At 40.6% G+C, this 25,891-nt stretch overlaps 1 protein-coding gene across 4 annotated transcripts in view; it reads right to left on the bottom strand.

The window, feature by feature from the left end:
- The window catches only part of ced-6 (PTB domain-containing adapter protein ced-6), a 352,928-nt gene that overhangs the window by 90,911 nt on the left and 236,126 nt on the right, over positions 1-25,891 (bottom strand). For all 4 annotated transcript variants that reach the window (XM_067147219.2, XM_067147220.2, XM_067147216.2 and 1 more), the window contains exon 3: positions 13,493-13,557. In XM_067147219.2, the coding sequence (XP_067003320.2) occupies positions 13,493-13,557 (65 nt within the window). The remainder of the gene's footprint in view (positions 1-13,492; positions 13,558-25,891) is intronic.

Here is a 25,891-nt window from a genome sequence, read left to right on the forward strand (position 1 = left end):
CAGGTGGTGAGTGCGATCAGTGGCTAGGGTCAGGTGCTGTATGTTCGCAGGGAAAAAGAATTCAGGCCACGCGCAGAAGCTTTCTCATGCGGGATTGGCGCCGCATTCCAGCCAACGAAGGTCGCACGCAGGTGAATCAGACGCAAGTGTTTATGTTTATAGCGACCACAACAAACCGCTCTGTTGAAATGTGCCAACAACGAATAAGCACTTAAGGAACAAGATACCCAGGTTCCATAGTTCCTTAGCAAAGAATACCGGCTAGCAAGGTATCGACCTCCAAGATCATCCCCGGAGCTCAAGTGCATGGCAATCACAGGGACCCTACTCTTAGGCCATTCTTCCTGTCTACCGCAGTCCACTTATTCCTTTTCAGTAAGGTCAGTATAGGGTTTGTGACGTTATTGGAACGTTTACTTTTTTTCTTTTTTGCTCGATACTCGCCGGGACCCATTTCTCGCTTTAGGTTACGAAGACGTTATTGATCCCGTTTTACACTTTGAGATAAACCACCACCGTGATCTTTAAGAAAGCCATAAGTTACTAGCATGCCATCTCACCTTGACCTAACAACACAGAACACATTGGAGATCTACTATCCCAAGACGGGTACAAAACAAGTTTACGTGGACCGAAGTACATCGTACCTGCAAATTAAATTTATATCTGTGACGCGACTTTTGAAAATCATCCCGCAGATTTTTATTTGAAGATTTAGATCGAAGAACCGTAGGCCCATTTCCAAATGAGGGCGATGGTGATTTTTAAGGCGAAATATTAAGATAGTTAACCTCTGAGGCCTGGATAAACTGAGCAGACCAAAGGAGAGTACGACTAATGCTGGCAAGGGGGAGAACTAGAGGCTGTTTGGTCCCTAATCCTCGCTTCTAATTAAGTCAAGAGAGATTAAAGGGCAACCGTGGTGTGGAAAACTCTAAACTCCGTTAATCCTGAGATATCGTACCGTGGATTCAGGGAAAGAATGTGCAAGTCTAAGTAAATGTACCAGGCTGGAGAAGTACACAAACAGGTGAGCGTCCATGGTGTAACCGCTGGATGATTAAAGGTGTCTAACATCTAGGTCATCGGCCACTAATGGTGCGTGATGAAGCGCAGTGATATGATTATCGAAATTCCAAAATCCATCCACTAACGAATTCAAAAAGACGACGTTGAAAAATGATTATGAACTTGAAACAATCAGCTGATCCACCCCGTAATGCCCCGCCTTCCGATAAAATAATACGATGGTATAAATGGAATAAGTCCTAACTATGTGTTGTCCAAACGGGTCCAAATTCCAGGTCACCAGCCCCTTATAATGGTATTACTCACAGGAAATGCAGGCTTATGGTGTTCCTCACGCAATGGTACTAATCACAGGTAATCACATCCCTTGGTCGGCCCTTTTAATCGCCCATCACGATAGGCAGGGGATACTGTGGATGTATTATTTGTCTGCGTCTCCCACCTACACGGGGTACTGCTGGAAGACTGTCTAACTTACCGCGAGTTCTCAAGTTAAACGTTCTTGGCCAGGGTCAGGGTGGTCACCGCTGCACTTTCAAATTTTAAGAGACTTAAGTATTTGGAACTTTCTGGTGTCCAGGTATTTTTCAAGCTCTTCATCAAGTTTCTTCCAAGTGCCAGCCATCCCTTAACTTCACGGGTGCAGTCACCTTTCCGATTAACTTCAGAACGAAGGAAGAATGAATCCTTAGCGCACACCCCCCCCCCCCCCTCTTCCTTACTAACCCATATTTCCACGCAATGAAGAGTAACAGCTAGAATAGGAAAATCGGTACTACGATTTTTTTTTTTTAAAATAGCGTTACATTCATACGTATGGATATCATCTACAGGTCGTTTCTACAATGTTTAGGGCGTATATAATAGGTTACGCTTATAAGAGGCTCCTTTTGAGTTTTCATTCCTTAAACTGCATCACGATTCGAGGGAATAATAATAAACCTTTCAGTAGAAATTCGTGTAAACTATGAACAACGAATGTGAAAGATACAGTCTTGTCTAACCGCTCTAAATACCTTGAATTCTCTACAATCAATTATCATTGCAGCCGAAATGTCAACACCACTTCCTTTGATTTCTTTTAATCATCTACCCTTAATTCTCCAGGACAAGCTAACATCTCCCTCCGTACTCTTGTCGTATGCCTTCTCTATATCTACGAAACAAACTTAACTATTCCTCTCGTAGCATTTTTGAATTACTGGCGCAATACTAAAAATCTAATCACGGCAGCTCCTGTGGTCTGAAACCACACCGGTTTTAATCCAGCTTACTCTCAACCACTAATCGAACCATCCCTTCTGAGACGTCAGAAAAACCTTACACGATATGAAAATGAAATACTTCGATGGAAGTATCATTCATTCCTGTTCCCTTGCTTACAGATAGGTGCAATTACTACTACCGTCCAATCAAAAGGCACCTTACCAACATTCCATGCTAATCGTATGTACTCGACGAGTCCATTTCATCCCTCCCTGCCTTCCCAATATATTTCACCACTTCACGTCTAATTCAGTCTATTCCCACTGCTTTGTAACAATTGAGTTTACCATCTTTTCCACTTTCTCAAGCGTAATTTCATGTACATTTTCCTCCCCATGAGCTTAGATGTTGGTTACGTCACAAGAAAGATTTCATTTTATGTTTAGAAGATTTTCAGAATACGTCCACCTCTGCAGCGATTCCGTAGGACTTTGCTACGAGTTCACCTGATTTACCCAAAACACTACTTATTTCATTTTCCACTCCTTTTCTAAGATTCTTCATTACTGTCCAGGAAGTTTTTCCCTCCCTTTGATCTACTCATAATTCCCTATCAGCACTGGTCATTGCTCAAGCAATTTCTGATAACACTGCGTTTTAAATTTTCAAGCTGCCCTGATTTAATTATCCCCTTAAGATGTTCACCTTCTCCATCTTTACACACAGTTGTTCGTAGACATTCCCTTGCCGTTTCCACTACAACATTCCTGTATGCCACTCATTCTGTATATTTCTTGAACCTAATTACCGTCCATTGTTTGGAACTTTTCACCAATAATATCCATGTACTTCTAATTTCATCGTAATGGAAATTTTCTACCCTTATTCTTCTGTAGACATTTCACTTTATCCTAGGCCTAGGGATACTTAGGTAACTAGAGAAGAGACTATATAAAAAACCGAAATACCCGCATATTTCCAACAGATTCCCTGAATTCAAAGTCTGTTACGATATAATTTATAATGGATCTGGTGCCCCTGTCCTGGCATCTGTTGCGGTGAACAGAATTCTCGTCATAATTCCTCCAACAGCTAAATCTAACCCATCATTCGCTCATTAACATGCCTAACAAACTATGTTGCGTGTAATACTATTCCTGACGAACATTCCTACCCCATACTGATCTTTTTCTTACTTTTGTTGAAAACACTAAGGTCTACCCCTACCTCGTTGTCTACTCTTACCCGAATATCATTAACTCCTAACAAACCCTCTTTGCTGACTGCCAGTTCTACTTTCTTCCACAAACCCCATTAATATTTATCTCCCTATCGCATTCAATTTTGTTGGCCTATGCATTTCTGAAGTCCCTCGCTTGTGCAATGGAAGCATGACTCCCATAGGTCCGAGGCTTGCATAAAAGTTCGTGAGCGTGGTCGATAAAAGTTCTGTGAAACAGCATGCTACGCTTACATATAGTGGAAGTGAGAATATCTCTTCTAACGGGTTAGGGACCACGATGGATTGTATAGTCCTGGACACCTTAGCACAAGAAGGGTTTTTCTCAATATGTCCGAAATGCCCCACTCCTATCCCATAGTAAGTGGTATTCTGATTCTCAGGACAATAATAATTGCATGCCAAAAGGTTGAATTATATCTTAACATGTTTTTCCTGCTGTCACCATACTTCAGTACAGGCTCTATGGCCAACAGAAATTCCGTCTAGAAGATTACCAGAGAAATCTGGCACAAGTCTAGTCAATGCCAGGCTCAGAGGCCCAATGACTCCCTACGTGCCATACGGCACAAAGCTCAAGGGATTATTTTCGTTTTGTAAAAATACACGCGAGAGTAAGCCGCCGCGTCAGCTCCATTGTGCCTGCCAATAATGGGTGTGTTGTAATACTGTACTTGATCGCGCCTCGCCTAGTGCTCTTTCTAGGTACAGTAGGTCACAGGGTTAAGGCCGTACTTCATATGATGCCAGGAGAGTTTTAGCTGTCACTGCCAGTCGCATACAAATCTGTTTTATGATACAATACCTTAAAACAGTTCTATCACAGTTATTCTTCAGAAAAATTACCTTTGATGGGCTATAAATTAGTCCCAGAGAACAATCGCGACCGTTTATCAACACATTTTCAATGAAACATGTACTTCTATTCTTTCAGAACGAGTTTAAATAACATTCGCTACGAATTGTCCTGAACGCTGGTCGTCACTTCGGCACATTCTGTAATACGCAAATATGTACTAAAGAATCAGACGAGAAATACAGGATGACCCAAAAGTCCGTTAAAATTTGACGAGGCAATAATTCACGAAATATTGGAGGGGGGTGGGGTGAAATGCGGAGACAATTTATATGAAATTAGGACTTTTGTCGAAACTGTGAAAGATGAAGTAACCGAGTTTAAGATTTTGTGAAATATACAGTTTCTATCAACCCACGATGAAAATGAAATGAAATGTCGTATGGCTTTTAGTGCCGGGATATCCCAGGAAGGGTTCGGCTCGCCAGGTGCAGGTCTTTCTATTTGACACCCGTAGGTGACCTGCGCGTCGTGATGAGGATGAAATGAAGACAACACATACACCCAGCCCCCGTGCCATTGGAATTAACCAATTAAGGTTAAAATCCCCGACCCGGCCGGGAATCGAACCCGGGACCCTCTGAACCGAAGGCCAGTACGCTGACCGTTCAGCCAACGAGTCGGACAACCCACGATGACGTAATAACGAAGGGCTCGAAAAATGAAATGCGGGTAGAATAGGTTAACCGTAGAACAAATGGGAGGAGATTAAATTGCCGATGAGCATATCGCATTTACAGGTGACTATTTCTGAACTGGTACGATTAACTATTTACTAATAACTTTCATGGTTTTCGGAGACTTACGTGCTGGAATTTTGCCAGGACAGGAGTTTCTCTACGTGCCGATGAATCTTTGGACACAAGGCTGGTGTATTTTACCACTTTCGAATACCACTGGACTAACTAATGCTGGGATCGAGCTTACAATATGTTGGGCTCTGAAAGCCAGCATTTTACCATCTAAGCCTTTGATCACGGCTGCCCAGCGAGAAGTCTGGTGGGCAGACTAAAATGAACGGACACCAGCATTAGGAAACTTACTTTCGGAAATTATTGTGTAGGTACAGTACATGGTCTAGCAGACTACACCGTACAAGTCGAGGGATGATCTTAATGCTCGTCCCTTAAAATCACCAGGGGAAAGAACCCCATCTGCCCCTATGAAGAACATTATCCTTGTAGAAACTTATTTTCGCACTAATCCTACCCAATTAAGCAAGTGCAGGAAAATTATGAATTAGGTTAGAGCCAATAACAGATCTATTGGAGTTTTGGAATGTCCTCGAAAATTATAAAAATTTCAACACACTCGTGGATCAAGGAAGATCACGTTTGAACGAGTTGCATTAGTACTGTTTACTATTCCTCGCACCAAGCCGTACCGCTCCTCTTCTGTTTGAAAAATGACATAACCGAGCTGGAATCTTCAGGGACATAATGAGGATTGTTGGACTTCGTCCAAAACTATGAACATGTTAGATAATCCACCTCTTCCAGGTCATGCCTACACATGGAGTTTTAGGAGTTAACGGAAATATTATTATTATTATTATTATTATTATTATTATTATTATTATTAGTATTATTATTATTATTATTATTATTATTATTATTAATAATAATAATAATCATCTTACGACCCACTAACTACTTTTACGGTTTTCGGAGAAGCCGATGTGCCATAATTTTGTCCCGCGGTAGTACTTTTAACGTACCATCACGAGGCTGATGTATTTGAGCAGCTTCAAATACCACCGGACTGAGCCAGGATTGAACCTGAACTCAGAAGGCCAGAGCTCTACGACCCGAGGTACTCAGCTGAGCAGCTAACGGAGACTGAGGAAAACTTTGGCCTCAGGAAAGTGCAGATATTTGTAGTTTGTCTCAGATGCCTATGCCGGGGAGGGCTGCATTTAGGAAGCTGCAAACATTGTGCCGGCGGAACCATCAAGATATATTTTTAGAAGTCGAGAAACCGAACATCTGCAGTGCCGAACATTCATATCTACCCAACACTACATAACCTAACGCAACTTCGTGAAAAATAGAAAATTCCAGGATAATGACGTCCGTTTTTAGTTTTACTTTTCGATAGAAATCTGCATTTTAAAACTTGCAATTTATGAAATATAGATTTAGGTGTAAACGGAAGATGGTCCAATTTTTATAGCTCTTCGGGGAGACCATGAGAGCGAGGTAATTTACAATTTTTTTTTTACAAGTTTCTTTACGTCGCTCCGACACATAGGTCTCCTTTGCAACTTTTGTAAACAGTCAATGTTTAGGCTCACTACGCGATAATATGGATAGCTGTGGAATATCAGCCCTAGAGCACACGATGAATTAATGAGCTTTTCCTTAGACCTTTTTCTATGAAGAAAACAGAAAATTCCAGATTTACATAGAATTGTTCTATCCCTTCAAATCTGGCAGTTCAACTGTTTTAAACCGCCCTCTTCAATAAATAGTAATCCTCATTCAGGATTTGCTTCACTCTATTTTTCCTCTCAGATGTCTTTCCACGATTTGCGTAGGTCATCCTTACCTTTAGAAACAATTACTAGTTTTGGTACGACATATAAAGGGTCAACACTTATGTCACATGCTGCAACTAAGACAAACAATTTACTATCGTTGAAACCTCAAAATGATTTCTTATTAACAGTGCTGCATTAACTCTTACTACCTCGAGTGACATACAAAATTTTTAAAAAAGGATTCGCTGATGAATATATTTTTTACTTCACGTTTCAGCATATTCTAAATTAGTGGTACCAAACATCTCACGACGTCAACGATGCGGGCAGATTTTCTCAGAATTATATTCTCATATCAGGGTACTCCAAAACCTATTATTGTGCTTGTAAATGTAAGATATCAGAGAAATTAAGAGTATTTTTATAAAGGTTCCAGATATACGTTATTAAAATGTGGCACCAACTCCAGGCATTCCTTGAACAGTCTCCCGTATTTCAGGTTTGCTGGTAAAAGATAAAACACGTTCTTTTGTCCACAATCATTCAATATAATTCAGTCTAAAAGAATCCATATTTTCACAAGAAGAATATTAAATGAACGTATCTTAAAGTTATCTCGTGAAAATAGACTAGTGATTTTCCAGATAGCCGGCCCCGTGGGGTAGGGGTAGCGTGCCTGCCTCTTACCCGAAGGTCCCGGGTTCGATTCCCGGCCAGGTCAGGGATTTTTATCTGGACCTGAGGCCTGGTTCGAGGTCTACTCAGCCTATGTGATTAGAATTGAGGAGCTATCTGAAGATGAGATAGCGGCCCCGGTCTAGAAAGCCAAGAATAACTGCGAAGAGGATTCGTCGTGCTGACAACACGGCACCTCACAATCTGCAGGCCTCCGGGCTGAGCAGCGGTCGCTTGGTAGGACAAGGCCCTTCACGGGCTGTAGTGCCATGGGGTTTGGTTTGGTTTTCCAGATATTCAGTTTCAATATCGGATTCACATGGTTTATGAGCTGATAGGATACTGGTAAAGGAACGATGTCTTAATGAAAGGTGTTTTAGTAGTACCATATATAAAAAATGAACTAAATGTCTTCCAAAACATGTCCAAACCGCTGGGCGGAAATTTTATGAAATGTGCACGGACTTCCTCAGAGGGGCTGTCACGACTGATTTCAAAATACCACCCGAAAATAATTGCAAAATTCGCAAAAAATCGTGGAACAGCTTAGAATTAGCTCAAATAAGTCTACTACGGACCGAATGAGCTGGCATTCGGGAAGCGTAATTTGTGTGTCAGATGTTCAGTTTAAACACGCCCTCTTGATTTTCAATAATAGCTATTAATACATAGGTGCAGTACTTACTGAACGTTCACGTGTTTTATCCGGTAGAAACAGTCAACATGTGTAGTTAAAATTGAGCCTCTCCCTCTCTCCAACTCCAGTAGTTCTGGAGGATACATGTTCAAGTACATACTATAAAAATGGCGTCCATTAATATGTAGGTATTCAGTGAACTTGTGCACGACTTAGACACTAGAAACCACTACTTATTTCCTTTCCATTACATGATGACAACTTACAAGTCAACAATGAACATACACAGAAGTTAGGGACAAACGGTGGACACGTTCTGCTAGTTTTAACGTTTTTTCAACACTTACACCTCTACATTTTAAGAGCTAAACGTGACACATTTATGCTCAGATTTATTGGAACTGTTTAATCTGCCATCCGGAGAGAGACATGTACAGTCTCTGTACATCAAGAGACTTCACCCACTTCATTTGCTCCAGCGGCGATTTGATGCGGCTTTACTTCCATGCATGTGGGCAGCACTTGTTAACGATGCACAACTCGTGAGACATATGGCAGTAACGGACAGGCTGAGACTTTCATTGCTTTCCCTTAAATCTGTCGGGTTTGTCCGTCCGACCTCCCTTCGCCTGGTGGTCAGTTTGTTAAAAAGTTTAGGTTTCCTTTCCTAAACATATATTCCTTTTCTGCCAAGAATGGAAGAAAACTATGTGTAACTATAACAAATAAGCTTTTAGTAGTATGTGACTTGGGACCTGCAGTTTTACGTTTGGTCTGTTGGGACCAATGACCATGTTTAGCGAGAGAAAAAGAACGCTATACCTACAGTGGCAGTCCAGCCGCAACCATGCGTTTTTTGAAATCTTGTAACACTGACCTTCTCCATAAACGAGCCAGCTGACTAATGAGGAAAGCTCTATCAATCTACTTCCTGCTTTTAAGCTGTCACTTGTCTCAACACCCGTAGACACTTAATAGTCCATATAACAGGAGTGAAATGAGGGCTACTGGATACCTTCCTAGCACTCCTACGTGCAGTAGGACTGCAAATTAATATAAAATAAATTAATAACCGGTTCATTGGCGGAATGGTTCCTCTATTTTGGGGGACTGGACGTTTGTCTTAATGCACACCCCTTAATTTACCCACGGAGGGTTGGCGTTCGACCGACTGAGCTAAGTCCGTATGTGAGAGCACGCGCGAGACCATTGGGATGTGGGAAAAGCAGGAGAAGTATTTACAGAAACAGTTTTACTTTTTGTACTGGAAATGGGTTTAGTTACTTTGGCAATAAATTTATGTCTAAGCCAACCAAACATTCCTACATTCTATCTCAGAAGTGATGTTTACCGGGTTAGTACTCCCTTCGGTAACCTTTTTTCTAACTTTGTCTATATACACGCACACTTTTTTAAACTTAATTGGGTTTCCTGTCCGTTTTGTTTAGTAATTCTAATTCTGTATAATTAGATATGTTTCCGGAAATTTGATAACTATACGACCGAGTAAAAATACAATTTGGTTCAGATAGATTTTAATACTCCGCCTATACCTGAATCTGTCCCTTGGCACAACGACGTAGGCAGGTTCGTCTGAAGTCAAGTCATTTGTGGGTGTGGCAGTATGGAAACCGTGGAGGTATGAGAGCACGACTAGTGTGTCTGGATATTGCGAAAGATCCTACTAATTCGGGCAGTCCTGCTTTAAGGATGACAACTTGTCCAATAATTTATGGGACTCTCACGATAAGTGAGAGTGGTACGATGCACGAGATATACAGGGTGTTCGGAAACAACGCGAACTGGATATATGGGCGTTAGTTGGTCATGCTGGTAAATAATTGAAAAAAGGTTTTGAGATATCTCGCGCTGTTTTATCACGTGCTGAAGTTAGCCAATAAGATCACTTCGCGGGTGACTTAAGATTGGCTTTGCGAGGCGGTGTTACTAAATCTGTACGTAGCTTATGAGTAGGGCCCGGATTTAAAAAAAATGCATATGCGCATATGCAATTGCATATTTTGACATATTTTGAGGGTTAGTGCATATTCTAGACGTAACAGCATATTTCGGTATATAATGTCTGAATTTAAGGACAATTACAAGAACTACTAAAATAAATCTTTTGTACATCCCATGCTAGTTGCCTATTTTATGTGCATCCCTCGCTAGTTGGTATTTTCGACTGTCTGTAACGGCACTTTACTTTCACAACTGACAATGGCAACAGATAGCTTAGGTGTGGGTAGGCAGGCTGGACTTCCCTGAATTCCTTTCTCTACCACAGCAGATAATAATCTCAGGGGACTGGGCACTTGGTCAGGACAGAAGTATCTTCAGTTTACTAGCTACGTTCCATTTTAATGCCCTGCATCTCATTTCTAAAAGTGTTGGTTTTTAAAAAATGCCTAAGGAAAAGAGCAGCAGAAGAGATTTACTAAATCAGTGGGTGTCGGGTAATAGGGGCTATTCAACAGATGGTGTCATCGTGTACTGTCAAGTTTGCTCAAAGGAAGTGAAATGTGAAAAGAAATTTCAGCTTGAACAGCATTCAAAAACAACTGCACATTTTAAAGCAAATGAGAAGAACAGCACACCACAACAACTACTACTTCTTACAAAGGTAAAGCCCAAGTCCTGTAGTCTTAATACATTTTCAAATAATCTTTGCAGGGCTTTCGTATGCAGCAACATTCCATGGAATAAATTAAACAATCCAGTTCTGCGATCATTTCTCGAGAAATATTGTGTAAATCAAAAAATACCAGATGAATCAACTCTTAGGAAAAATTACCTACCTCCGCTATATGAATCTACCCTGGAATTGATCCGTTCTGATATCGGAAGGAACTGTGTCTGGATATCGGTGGATGAGACAACGGATTCCTGTGGCCGTTACATAGCAAATTTCGTGGTTGGTAAATTACATCCAGACGAACCCGGTAAGCCACATCTTCTTGCTTGTAAAGTACTAGAGAAAACCAACCATAGCACAATAGCAAGATTTGTAAATGATTCTCTGCGACTATTGTGGCCATCTGAAATTGAGAATAATATTGTTGTAAAGTGCTTGTACTGCTCACAGATGCAGCTTCGTATATGTTGAAAGCAGCAAAGGCCCTCCAAGTATTTTATCCAAAACTCATACACGTAACCTGTTTAGCGCACGGATTACACCGCATTGCAGAAGAAATACGCGCACAGTTTCCAGATGTTAGCAATTTAATTGGATGTGGGAAGAAACTGTTTCTGAAAGCACCAGCTCGTGTCCAGTTCTACAAAGATTGTCTACCTGAAGTTCCTTTGCCACCTGAACCTGTCCTGACTAGGTGAGGGACATGATTATCTGCAGTATCATTTTATCAGGAACATTTTAATGAAGTGAAAGAAGTGGTTACAAAACTTGAAGATGAACATATTGCGTGTGTCCGTGATGCAAAAGTTGAGTTTGAAACCGCTACTGTTTATCAAGATGTTAATTTCATTCATGCACATTTTTCTAGACTTCCAAAAGCCATTGAGAGCTTAGAATCTTCTGGTACTCCCCTCCATGAATCACTTGATCTCGTTGAAAAAGCTGCATCTTCGTTGAATTACGCTCCAGGCGAAATTGGAGAGAAGATTAAATGCAAGTTAGAAAAGGTGTTGAATTCGAACCCAGGACTGAAGAAGATTAAGTTAATTAGTCAATACTCGAGTGGAACTAGGGTATCCTTGCCAGATGTATGCTCCGAAACGTTGGTGCCCATGCATAAGTACTGTCCAATTACGTCAGTTGATGTAGAACGATCATTTTCAGCCTATAAACTCATTTTGACGGACAACAGACATAGTTTATCTCCAGAAAACATTGAAAGACTACTAGTTACCTATTGTGATGCTTCTTTTTGCAATAAATGATACCTGTAAATAGGTAAGTGAATAAAATTGCATGTTTTTAAGAGCATTATTTCCTTATTTTACGTGCATATATTCTAACTTTTTAGTGCATATTTGCATGCATATTTTCAGGTTTTTTAGTGCATACAAATCCGGGCCCTACTTATGAGTTATGACCAGTTTGAGAGCGCCAATAGAAGAATAACTTCTCCAGGACTTCCCTGCTGATAGGCTCGGCCCATGGCAAGCACACTACGGTGGCAATGGCTGAAACCCACGGTGTATTAGTTTTTGATGCTATTATTATTATTATTATTATTATTATTATTATTATTATTATTATTATTATTATTACAGGCTCGCTCTCCCACCAAATACAAAAGTTTTCGGAGACGCCGACGTGCCGGAATTTAGTCCCACAGGAGGTTTTACGTGACAGTAAACCTACCGACGTGAGGCTGGCTTATTTGAGCACTTTCAAATACCACCGGACTGAGCCAGGATCGAACCTTCCAAGTTGCGGTCAGAAGGACAGCGCCTTGGAGTTCAGCGACTTGGAACGTTATTAGTTCTTGGTTGCCACCACATTAAGTTATTCTTCCAAGGACATTTACACCTGAAGATGACCAAGTCACTTAGTGACGCTACTCAATTTCGATATGGAGTATCAGTATGACCGTAATTCCTACCACGAGAGGTGTGGAAACTCACTGGTCAACCCTGATCTAAACGTTAATGAACATGCATAGAAGAAAAAATCGTCAGTGACTTCGAAGCTTTTCTAGGCCTAGGGAGCTCCATTTTAGCGCCTTTCATGTCCTTTCTCTTTCTTTTGCAGATGACTTCATTTCTGAAACGTATGAGCTCTACCCGTTTCACCCCTTCTGACCAGTGTTTGGAGGGGTGGGGGGAATTGCTCACCAGTGGTTCCGAACTTGAGTGAACTGGCTATTACAGCGCCCGTAGTCTAGTTTGATATTGCTTCCACTTCTCATCTTTCCTACCTCACCTTTGGTCAAGCATTGGGTTTAAGAGGCCTACAGAGCTTTTAATTTCCACTTCCCTTCGAGGCTTCTTACCTCTCTTACAGATACCTTCATTCTACGAAGGACTGGAACTCTGTTCCTTTTACGGTTATGACAGCTAGTCGTACTCTGTATGAATATTATTACACAGAAATTAACTAATTTCACACGTTTTAGGCTGTGGAATACGAGGATCGTACTCAAAACCACTGCAGCATAAGGAACATCGTAACAAGTCACGAACGAGAGTAGGTTCACAATTATGTGGTGGCTTGTCTTTGAAAGAGCATTGCGTTTCTTTTGGTACAAGTCTTGTAAAATCTACGTTCATCTAAGAGAGTCTTAAAAAGCATGGAAAGCAACATACATGCAGAAGATTAGTAGGTTCAAGAAATACCACAACCTGCATTCAGAAATTAGAAGTACCTATGGCTACTGTGTTAAGGATTACTAATAGGCAACTCACCTTGACTAGATAGGCGATGTGTCCACGTTGAAGAGCATCTGGAGGATGGATCCAGTTCCTGTTTCCTGCAAGAGAGACTGTACGTGAGAAATGATCCCCTGATCAAGTAATGGGCATTATTTTTCCAATAACGAATACATAGCATAGTACTCGTTAAAGGAAGGAAGGAAGGAAGGAAGGAAGGAAGGAAGGAAGAGTGATGTGTGTGTAATTAAGATCTGGATGTAATGTTTCAAGGTATGATCAATTAGATGGACTCAAACGAGTCAAAGTAAGCATTTAGTTAGGAAAGACTTCATTTCACTCAAAAGCAACTGAAAAAATGACAATACATTGTCTTTACAGGGATATATCAAACCTCACCTCCCTATAGCCCAAAGCGGCGGAATGCTATTTTAAGCAATTAACACGTAGTTTATAATACATACCAGTCAGTACATTTCTGGGTTTATGAAATGTAAGCATTCAGTAGCAGTGCAAATTTAAAGAGTCGCGTCAAACTGTTATATGAAATCCTTTTAGTCTCGACAAGGAAAATATTTATCCTGTAAGTACTATGAAATACCACTACTTTCGAACAATAAGAAATGGAATACCATTCAGCACTGATTGACGCATGGAACATTGAGAACATTGCACTGAACAGTTTTAAAACAATCGCACGGACATGTACAGCAGTAATCCTGTTCTTGTTACATGGGGCGTAATTTATTGAACCCGCAGTGAATGGAGAATCTACACTGTTTGCCTTCCCGCACATGTTCTTGGAAATTAGTCTACATCCATTGCTCCGAAGTAAGCAAGCTTCGTGCATCACAATATGCTTGAACATAACCAATTATGGGCAACGCCCCCCCCCCCCACCCCCGCCGCCGAAGCACACTTCAAAATGTCACTGGAGCGTATATTTCGGTATGAGTATTCTAAACTGTACGTTATTAGAGAATCTTGCGATACCTTTCCACGCTCGTCCAGGTAGCAAGAGAAGCTTGTATTGCAATCCTACGAGTCAATGTTAAATGTTATGAGATAGGAGAGATTTTATTTGTTAATATGATACATTATTTAAATTAATGCATCCACTGAGACAGATGTTCAGCTCATTGTTTGAATGGGCAGTGTCTTGGGTTTGGGGCCTCTGATAATGTAACATATCATGAAACTCACTGTGAGAAGGACCCTAGATTTTAGAAGGTAATACAGACGCACAAACAGTACTGCCGCAGTACATTTAAAGCCCACAAGCGTAAATATTGAGTTTTCAAAATGGAAGCGGAGACATGAACTAATTCCTTAAAAAGGGGGACGTCTACAAAATGAGCAGGTGCTTACTGATAAATTAACTCAGTGTATATTTTGCAAACTTCATGTAAATTACCCGCTGACCATGTAATTAGGTTACAATACCTGTAAGAGAATGTTTTAAGTCATTTTTATCTAAGTTGCAAATTAATTCCTATGAGATTGCTTGTAATTATGTTACACTAGTCTTAATTACCTTTTCATATTTCCTTGTTTTAGTGTATTTCTATAGCCTATTCATTATTTTATATTATTTCTTGCAAAGATTTTTCACATAGTTTGAATACATAATATAAACGAAATATTGAGGCAATCATTTAATGTCAGTGCTCTACTATTATAAGCGCACACTGCCACCGATATGTCTTCCAAATGCAAAGTATGTATTAACAGAAAGCCCATGACAAGATTGGACACGTGATTGTTATGACAAATACAGAATAGCACACACAACAGCGGGAAAAGGAACTATAAAATCGGTGTCAAAATTATAATTTACCGAGTGATATCAGTGACAACGTTTCTAATCGAGATGAATTTGTTAATGAAATCCTTCAGATCACAAAAAGAAGCAATATAATTTGGGTGATAATTTCCTACGGGCTGCGTTAGATTTTCAGAAGGCACAGAACTGGTGGACAAGGACCAAAACAGACCATATCAATGAGGTCTGACTCCAAGTCATGCGGCTGGTTGAGGAATGTAGACCCATTTCCAAGTTCCTTTTGTCTCCCCAGTTCACGCTCACGTGCTTCAGTGGAAGGGAACTTCCCTTACGAGACTGTGAGAACTCGACAGTCTGGTGACGACCTGCACCCGGGGAAAAGAATATTGACACTGGAAACCATCTGGCCTCCTGCCGATGACATAAGAACAATTTCTTTAGAAGTTCTACAGTGATAGTTTTTATCGGGCAAATATGCGAATAAACCACGGTATCCTGATTACCCGAGTGGAGCATCGTGTATTTTAAAGAAGGTGGGTAGTTTTAAGACTAAAGTTCTGCTAGTGGCTTTCTGTCGCACCGACACCAATAGGTCTTATGGCAACATGAAGTTTGGGATACTTTGCATTATTCTTATTAGTATTGTTCTTATTATCATGCCCATGTTCATTTGTACAGCTAGTCTGCTTACCTATTTGACAAATTTATCATCGTCTGATTGAATACCTCAATTTCTGCCTGTACTCCTTACGCACAGATAGCACTAAGACTTTCCTAATGAATAAAATTAGGGAGGAAAGTCTTTGTTGAATTCATGGCGCGATCACACTATTGTATTAATCTTTGACGCTGGGAATGCTGTTCATGTGTAGTTTTCGTGAACTGGAAGTTCACTTAGCTTTTCTTCATCAATTACGGAATACACAGAGAAAGAGATGCACCTGACAATTTTTTCTTGTATATTCTGAATTCGGTGATCTACTTTTGTGAAGTAATGGGACGCTGCAGATTTTTTTACATCTGTCCTCCATTTGATTTACCACGACGTTAAAGGCCTTTTGTAGCTCTCTCTGCCTTCATTGATTTTTAAATGCCGCAAACTCCTTTACAGAATTTCATTCATCACAACTACACTACTGTATTATTGCACGTTTAGCATTTTTCACATTGAAATACCTTTTCAATATCCCATTCCGGTACGCCATGCTTTTATTCTGAAAGTGGCAATTGCATTAACCTAGATAGGTTTACGGTGGCGACGGGATAAAGGAGGAAGCGGTCATAGCCTTTTGGTACAGCCCAAGCATTTGCCTAGTGTGAGAATAAGAACCCACGGAAAACTACCTTGAGGGCGTCACCATCTCCCAAACGCATAACTTACAGCTCCACGGCCCATACAGAAGACTTATGAATACCAGAACACTGCGTACCTTAATGTGCTTGCTGAATATATCGTGCCATTCTTGTATATAAATGAAGTCAGTAAGGAATAATGGGCATCGTCTACCAATGAAGCCATCCAGTCTCTAGTCAACATTGAGGCTGTCTTGGCTTCGCACAGGAGCAGCCCCCTATCGACTTCAAGAATTTTTGAATCGATTATGACCGACTGTGGCGTTTATTAAGGAGAAACAAGATAAATACTGTACCCACTATTAACACCAAAAGAATGAATTTATCAGCAAAAGAAAGAAAAGACTTACTAGGACTTTTAAATCTAATACCATTGGAAAGGATAGTTTATTATATCTCAAAGATGGAAACTAGGAACCTGCCACAATCAAGTTTGTAGTCTATTAAATCTAATATGCAACCCGCAATACAACTGCAAGATATCCACGGTACACTGGACAGAGTTTGCCGGACTTCGGCCGATAGGTAATTCGGTAGTTTATATACGGATTTACTTGCCACGCATTTGTGCAAGTCAAGTGTTTAAGGAGATTGTAGGGGAGATGGAACATTCCAATCAGAGAGTTAACTCAAAATTTGTAATTTCGAGTCAATGGTTGAAACACCCGGACGTAAGAGGTAGGCTAGGGTTAACATTTGTAAAGAACCAATAACTGTAACAAAGAAACTTAGTATTCCTCCAAATAAGACCTCCACAATATTGGAATAATTTTAACCCCTCTTTTTAATTAAAAGTCGTCCAGAGCTTTTTGTTTTTTGTTACCCGATGCAGTGTTAAATCCACTCAAAGCCCCTATTTTCTAGCAAATACACATGAAATATTTTGTCGAAAGACTTATTAAATATATTCGAACTTTGATATGCACTGTATATATGTTATGTCAATGCAAACTAAGTACCCAGAGTTAGTTCGTATAGTGTATCTGGACTCCTGTGAACAGCGTCAAGTGGTAACCTTCCTTACAACATTGTCTTGGAATTGTCAGATTGACTACTTCATGCAGGAAAATGCTGGCGGGTTCGATTCTGACTCAGTTCGGTGGTATTTGAAGCTGCTACAGTTCTCTTCTGTCAGCAGATTTACCGACATGCAAGAACTTCCACGGAATAGTTTCGAAACCGCTACTTCTCCGAAAAATCATTTTGGAAGGGGAACCTTTCAAATATTTAGGAGACTTGTTTTCTCGGTATGTAGGACAGTATACGGGGGGGGGGGGGGGGGGGATAGGAATTTTAACATAGCTAATGCAGTGAGCTCGCAAGTTTTATCAACGGTATTCTGTAAGAGTAGAGTTCTCAGTCGAAATTATCTTTACATCTGCCTGTTTTACATGGAGTTTTCTGTATCCGAGTGAACGCTGGGTGGACTACAGACATCTCGTTCAAAAGTTTGAAGTTACAGACATGAAAGAAGCGATAATGAATGCTGGTACAAAATGGTGGGAAAATGGCAGGGGGGGGGGGCACGTACTTTAAATGAGATGGTAAGTATAAACCGGCTTCGATGGTGGAGTCGTGTGAGGCGAATCGACGGCAGGTTACCTCAGAAGTATGGAATCGGCTAAAGAGGGTAGGAGAAGTAGAGACCAAGGTGAAGATAGACTGCTTTTCATTATCTAAGGGTAACTAAACGGGACCACAGAGAGAGTTGCAGAATGGGGACTGTCTAAGTGCTTAGTTAATTCACATAGGCTTAGACTGAACGCTGAAGGGCATAACAGCATAGAATGAATACGTATATACAGAATGCATGTTGGAATTCTAAGATGACTTTGTTAGAAGCAAATAAATACTTTTTAACAAGTATTTGTATTAATTTGGTAATTCATTAGATTGAGTTTTTGCATGTTCATTTAATTTTGCGACCTCCTGAAAACTTTGTAATACGGTGCCGTATTTATAAACATTCTGCTTTAATCTATCCATGTTTTTATATGAACGCTAGAGATCTGAATTAAAATTTTAAGTGCTAAATCTCAAATTTAATATGCTAAGAATCCTCCATTCTTTAGTATCAACCAAGTATAAAATTGTGAATAGAACCCGCAGCAGTGCTCACTAATTTGGTCTAATGCACCTTTCCACCAGTAGCAGGTTACTTCCCTTCTATGATTATCACATCAAATGATAGGGCAGCGGAAGCAGTTAGGCAATGTGTCTCCCGGGCTAAACGTTGTGCGATTTAAACCCGTCTGAGAGTTGCCATTTAGGAGTTTTAAATGGCAGAAACAGATGTCAGATTTGAAAACTCGTCAATGAACACTTATGGGACAATTGTTTTAGTCCGTAGTCTCTAAACCAATAATAGTTGAAGTTACACGAAAACTTGCCTACGATTTTAATGCATTAAAATAGTTCATCGCATTCCACTTTCCACAGCCGTCGATTTAGCCTGCCACCTTGCCGAAGAATCCTCCCATTCATATCTTCAACATTTAAGTTAAGAGTATTCCTCTCTTTGTCTACCCGTTTGTATGTTTGGTTAAGAAGGAAGCCATACTTTCCAGTGTCGACTGTGTTAAGTGTAACTTAAAAAACAGGGCGAGTTGGCTGTGCGGTTAGGGGCGCGCATCCGGGAGATAGTGGTTTCGAACCCCACTGTCGGCAGCCCTGAAGATGGTTTTCCGTGGTTTCCCCATTTTCACACCAAGCAAATGCTGGGACTATACCGTAAGGCCACGGCCTCTTCCTTCCCTCTCCTAGGCCTTTCCTGTCTCATCGCCGCCATAAGATTTATCTGTGTCGGTGCGACGTAAAGCAAATAGACAAAAAGTAACAACTTTTCAGTCTGTCGAGGAAAAGTTCAATATAAATGTTACATTATAATATACCTGTAAGAGAAAAATACTGTTAAACAAGGAATATTAGGGTGTTGTAAGAATGATCTGATAAGAACGAAACACTGCTTAATAGCGTGTACGTTCAATCTTGTTTTTGTACAGGTGGAATAGTTAATATTTATACTGAACGTGTGTTCGGCGGACTGTAAAGCTTGTAAGTTACATATATCACATGGTATCCAGTATAACATTTTTTTAGGCCGCTATTTTAGTTCATTTTTGTTAATATTTTCATACCACCTTAATCTCTTTGCTGCCATGTTATAGTACTGTAGTGGCAATATCTACTTCAAGTTATATCTGTCTGGCAGCGTAAGTTGACAGCAACGCATCGAATATCCGATTTTCTTCGCATTTTGCCGTCTCTTTAGTTTTGTTATTGTTTCCCATACTTCTGATCCGTGCGTGACAATACTTCTATAGTTTTGTATGTTCTGATTGTAGTTTCTCGTCTAGTTTTTGTATTCCATAGAACAGAGTTATTGTCTCGTAGCCTGTTTACTTTGAACAATGCGTTCTCTTATTTCTGTCTTGCAGGTGCTATTGCTAGTGATAAAGTATCTGAGTGTATCTACTCCCTGCATAATACGTTGTTCCAACTGCGAGTCTTAATACCAGCTGCAGTAAACAGTGATTTGGCTAGATTCATTGTTAAACGCGACTTTGCATATTCTGGGATTTTCTTCCGCTACATCGGCTGATTAGAAACTACATTCTCCCAGTGAGACGTCAGTTTGACTCCTGGTGTTGGGGTCCTGAGAGAAGTAAGAAACGTATGGAGAAATAGCTGAAAATGTTTGTGGAAAGCCTGTACAGATTACGTAACATGAGAAGTTGACGGTGTTACTGCATGCGAAGTCATGACCGCTTCGTCGCGATTGTGCTAATTTTAAGGTGTTTAGCGTTGTGATAATCACTTTAGTGTCCAGGAGGATAAAAGACGAATAATGTGAAGATAATTATTCTGTAAAGGACTGGGGGTTCGCAAGAAAGAATGAAGAGATGGAAAAGGGGAAAGATTAGAGACACTAAGTTAATGGACTGTAAATTAAACCGATAACTATGTTAACAGAGGTCAATCTGAATTTTCCCTCGAAGGTGTTCTTGAACGTAACTGAAGCTAGCGACTGAAGTGTCATTTGAACACCTTTAAAGACAACGAACTTTTGGCGGGATGGACTCCTCTGTCTTGGATATAGGACAATGACTAACAGACTACGCCAATGAGGTGGCCAATCGGGTGTTTAATGGCGTGGGATAGTGAGCGTTTAGTATGACGGGCTATGCTTGCGAAAGAACTAGCTCTGGTCTGTTCGGTGCGGTCTCTGTTAGCAGAGAGTTGCAGAAAGAAGCCACGAAAATCCAGGAGTGAAATTTGAACCCACCTGGAGCTAGAAATCCATCTGTCGAGGGCTAGGGGGTTGTAGCCGCCCTATGATTAAAAAAACCTACTTTCAAAAGTGTAAAAATCCAATTTTCTTTAACACATGCAATCTGCAGTACTAAGAAGTCCTGCTTTTTCCTTAAAACCCAAACAAAAGAGTATTTTTCGTGGAAATACAAAGTAGTGTACACAGGTGTTGAAATTACCATTCATTTTATTTTCAATAGAGAAACATTCATGCCAATTCACACGACCATGTGGTTCAACCGCCTTTTCTACGAATTGTTAATGGAATGTCGCACGAACAATGCAACAGAAATTTCGAAACTAGAAACTACTCCACCCAAGGACACGAACGTAGCATCCGCGAGATAACCAGCACTCCACCCAAGGACACGAACGTAGCATCCGCGAGATAACCAGCACGAGGCCGTGCAGTAACTGAGCTCACCTCCTTAAGCACAGGATGCAGCAGGTCCCCCACCGCCACCTTCGACGAGATACAGCCAGTGCGCGCTGAAACTAGTTTCAGCGGTTGCATTAACAAGCCCATCACTATCAGGCCTTTAGGTAGTTATCCTCGATGTACAATTCTAAGTTTACAAGAACTAGCGGAACGTACCCATGCACTTCACTGCACATATAAATTGCAATGAGATTTAAGAGAAAACATTCAAAGTTATTCTCAATGTAACTGTCCGTGTAATTTAAAATTAATGACTGCACCAGATCCATAGTGTTCGTCAAATTAAAGGGCCAAAGTACAATTAAATTAATTATGTATGTATGTGTGTATAAAGGAGGAATGACCCATAGTATTGCATAAGCTCCTCGCGGGTGCCTTTCTCAGAAACTGAACGTGTATTTGTTGCGTGTATCTACATTGTTATATCTACAATGGAGATTAATTATATTTTGATAATGAAAGTTGTCTGGTAAAATGCCAGGAATATACAACACTCCCACATTTGAGCGAATGTGCATTATTCCTTGCCAACAGATTTATTAACATTTATAGCACTGCATTGTCAATACATGCGTTATTTTCTTAAATACTTCGTTTCAATGTTCAGCCGAGAGCTCAGAATCTTGCCGATGCTTCTAGTTCCTAAGAGCGGTTTTCCCCCTTATGTAATTTTGGCAGAACGTTTTTTGTTGGCCACACCAGTTCCTTGAGCCAGGCTATGTATATTCTACACAAATTTATTGACTAGAGACTAGACTATAGACCTACCTTGTAACTTCGGAAATTACGTTCCCATTGACAGAAAAAAATTCCTACGCTTGAGTACGTTGGCTACGTTTCATCTGAGCCCCAATTTCGAGCTACTAAGCTCTGTTCCATTGAACAGTTTTGGAAATTTGATTTTTTCTTAAGAACTTTAACCTCTCAGCTTGTCTGGTACCTAGTTAAGTCTGTACGAAGTCTGGTGTAGTGATAATTGCCATTTTAAGACGCAAAATGCTGGAGTCAAAGTCTTAAGAACGCCTAATTGATTCATGTTTATTTTTTGTGTTTTTGGCGGCGCCCACACCGGTAGCTCAACAAAAATCTACTCTGTCCAGAAATTCGTCCAGGAACGAGTCACTTTCACTGCTAGACGGCAGTGCGATTGGAACGTTAAAACTGAGAATAAAATCGATGGATGAAGCTGTATGCATAAACTGCCTTTGGTGGAGAGGTCACGTGAGGCGAATGGAGTATATGTTATCTAGGAGAATAATGGACTGCTGTAGAGGCCAAGGCGGCGAAGGTTAGATCGAATTTTGATGATTGTGATGCTGCTTGTATATAAAGGGGCATAACACGTAGGTCATCGGTCCCTCATGATACAAAATGAGACGAAATGGAATGACACATTAAGTCATAAATCCTCCACTGACCAGAATTCAAAACGTGAGGACGAAGAATGAATGGATGCATATGAATTTAAAACAACCAGTGGATGCCACCCGCAATGCCTCACATTCACAAACCGACGTAAAACAATAGTATTACTGACCAAGGGACTTCTATAGCATAATATTGAATCAAAGATGCTTGTAGTCTACAGGAGTCCAAAATCCAAGTCATCGAACCCTCATAATGGTACTTAACGCTAAGAAAGTAGAACCATGGTACTTGTCACATTGCGGTACTAATCAAAAGTAGCGCGTAGAGTCGCGGTATTCCACACATTATGGTACTAATCAAAGAATGTAATAAGTTTTTATTGCTAGGGGCTTTACGTCGCATCGACACAGATAGGTCTTATGGCGACGATGGGATAGGAAAGGCCTAGGAGTTGGAAGGAAGCGGCCGTGGCCTTAAGGTACAGCCCCAGCATTTGCCTGGTGTGAAAATGGGAAACCACGGAAAACCATCTTCAGGGCTGCCGATAGTGGGGCTCGAACCTACTATCTCCCGGATGCAAGCTCACAGCCGCGCGCCTCCACGCGCATGGCCAACTCGCCCGGTAAGAATGTAATAACCACCTGGAATACAGACCTATGGTGTTTCGCACATTGCGGTGCCGTTTACAGGTAAACCAAAGCTATGGTGTTCAGCACATACGTCTACTAACCACAGGGACCCGCACTACCCCGTGGTGTTCCTCACAGTGTGTACTAATCATTGCTAGGCCAGAACCATGGTGTCGCTCCTAAAGTGGTACAAATCACAGGTACTGTAAAAGCCGGCAACGCACTCTGCTGCTACTAATCACAAACCTATTTTGTACCTAACAGTGGTACTACGCGCAAGTAAAAGCGACCCATGGTGCTCCCCGCGTGGTGGTACTGATCACAATAGTTTCGTAGTTCCAATACAATCATCCCTTGGTCGCCCCTTTTAGTTGCCACTTACGACAGACAGGGGATAACGTGGATTCGTCTGCGTCACCCACCCACAGGGGGTAGACCGAATTCTTTATTAATTTAGTAAGTGTGGAGCAAACTAGGTCACGAAGTTAATTGCAAATAGAGGAATCAGGAGGCACCGAGTTCAAAGAGGCTTAACAGTTTATGAAGATAATAATAATAATAATAATAATAATAATAATAATAATAATAATTGTACCGGGCGGTACACCTCCACGCCGCTAATTCAAACATTGCGGCAGTTGAAACTCCTCTACTGGAGGAAGCCTGAACTTTAACAACCATGTTAATTCTAAAGTTTCTCAGAAGATGTCGCTATTGTAAATTTTGAGGAGTTCTGAACTGTGTCTTTTTCGATTTATATTTGTTTTCTCGGTAGTGAGAAGTGTGAACATTCTCTTCTAGATGGCACTACTGCAGAACTACAATTGTGCACCCTGGTGCGAAGTGAAGGAATTCTTTGAGAAATTTTGTGTTCATAAGTTTGTTCTTTTGTTAAATTTCTTTGTTATTTTTTAGGTTGGCAGTATAACCCTTCTCTTTCCGCTTGTTTTGAATTTAGCCAATCCCGAATTTCTCTAATTAATTTTTGACCAATAACGTATGTCTTCTCCGATATGGATATGTTGCTTGATCCTAGCCAATAAAATTGAGGGGGGTGTGGGTTCTCATTCATGAAACGTCTCGAATTTTCCGCGAGGGTATATAAAGTGCTGATCTTGTCTCCTGGCCACTTCAGTAACATCTTTCCTAGTGTGATTATGTAGCAGGGGGCGGGAAGCGCCTCTTCCTTCGGGCAGCAGTTCATCCATGAGGTAATGGCCTTCTAATAACTTCATTTCTTGCTAGATCAGCAGTTTAACCCTCGGGGCAGGTTCGAAACTTTGATCATGTAACCTTCCTTTAAAATGTAAAGGACACTTGGTGTAAATTCCGTCTCTTTAACTACAAATCGGGATAGAGAGTGCCTAACCCTCTCGAGCTCCCTCTCATATTGTTTTTGAGGTGACTACGTTTTCATAACCGTTTTTCTTCGCTTTATAATGTAATAAATTTTCCTATCGTGTCACCTCCGTAGTATGGGATTAGCCCTTGCATAAGCGGCCTAAGAGCCAAATAGGTTTTAAAAAGTTGTATTAGGAGTGCAAGTTACGCCTCCACTCAAGTTGGTATTTTGGGGCCATGTTATTGTCCTGTTTCTTTAGTGAATAGGCTTCAGTAGGTTGGGTATTTTTACCCCTGTTCTTGTGTGCCTGGAGGGCAGCTTGAAGGTGGAGTTTGGTGTGGCCTTTGAATTGGCTTGAACTTTGAGAGCGGGTTCGCTCTTTCTAAAAATTGTATTTTCTGTGTGCCTCAAGCAGGCTTAACTGGGTAATTGGGAGCAAATGCTCCTTGGCATGATTGGGGTTTTCTGCCCCTTTGTTGAACCTTGTGTATAGGTAAAGTTGGGCTCATTGCTCAGGGATTGTGAATCTGGGGCTCGAAGCCCAAAATCCATTAATAAACTGTAATTGTACTTTAACTTGTTGATATACAACTGAGTTCCTGTTATACTTATTTCTTGATCTCGAAAAGAAAATATAACCTTTGTTAAATTTTAAATTAATTTTAATTTCGTTGTTGAGACCTATTCCATCCAGCACCTTTCACCTCTATCACGGATAATTCCGTAACAATAATAATAATAATAATAATAATAATAATAATAATAATAATAATAATAACAATAATAATAACAATAATAATTTATAATTTAATTTTACAACCTGATTTACGTCGCACCGACACGGATAAGTTTTAAGGCGACGATGGGATAGGAAAGGGCTAGGAGTGGGAAAACTACCGTGGCCTAAAGGTACAGCCCCGGTATTTCACTGGTGTGAACATGGGAAACTACATAAAACCATCTTCAGGGCTACCGGAAGCAAAGTTCGAATCCACTATCTTCCGAATGCAAGGTGATAGCTATGTGATCTAAACCGCACAGCTAATTTGTCGCTTAATAATAATTCACCATTGTCAATTCAAAAATCATCCTTTTCGGAACCGTTTACTTCTCGCGCCACACAGTTTGAATATGACGAGAACAGCGGAAATTATAAGAATTCAGGACCTACATGATTAAACATAAAAACAAGAATAAGACATTATTGAAT

Source organism: Anabrus simplex, chromosome 5 (assembly GCF_040414725.1).
Source record: "Anabrus simplex isolate iqAnaSimp1 chromosome 5, ASM4041472v1, whole genome shotgun sequence".
In the NCBI taxonomy this organism is placed as follows: Eukaryota; Metazoa; Arthropoda; class Insecta; order Orthoptera; family Tettigoniidae; genus Anabrus; species Anabrus simplex.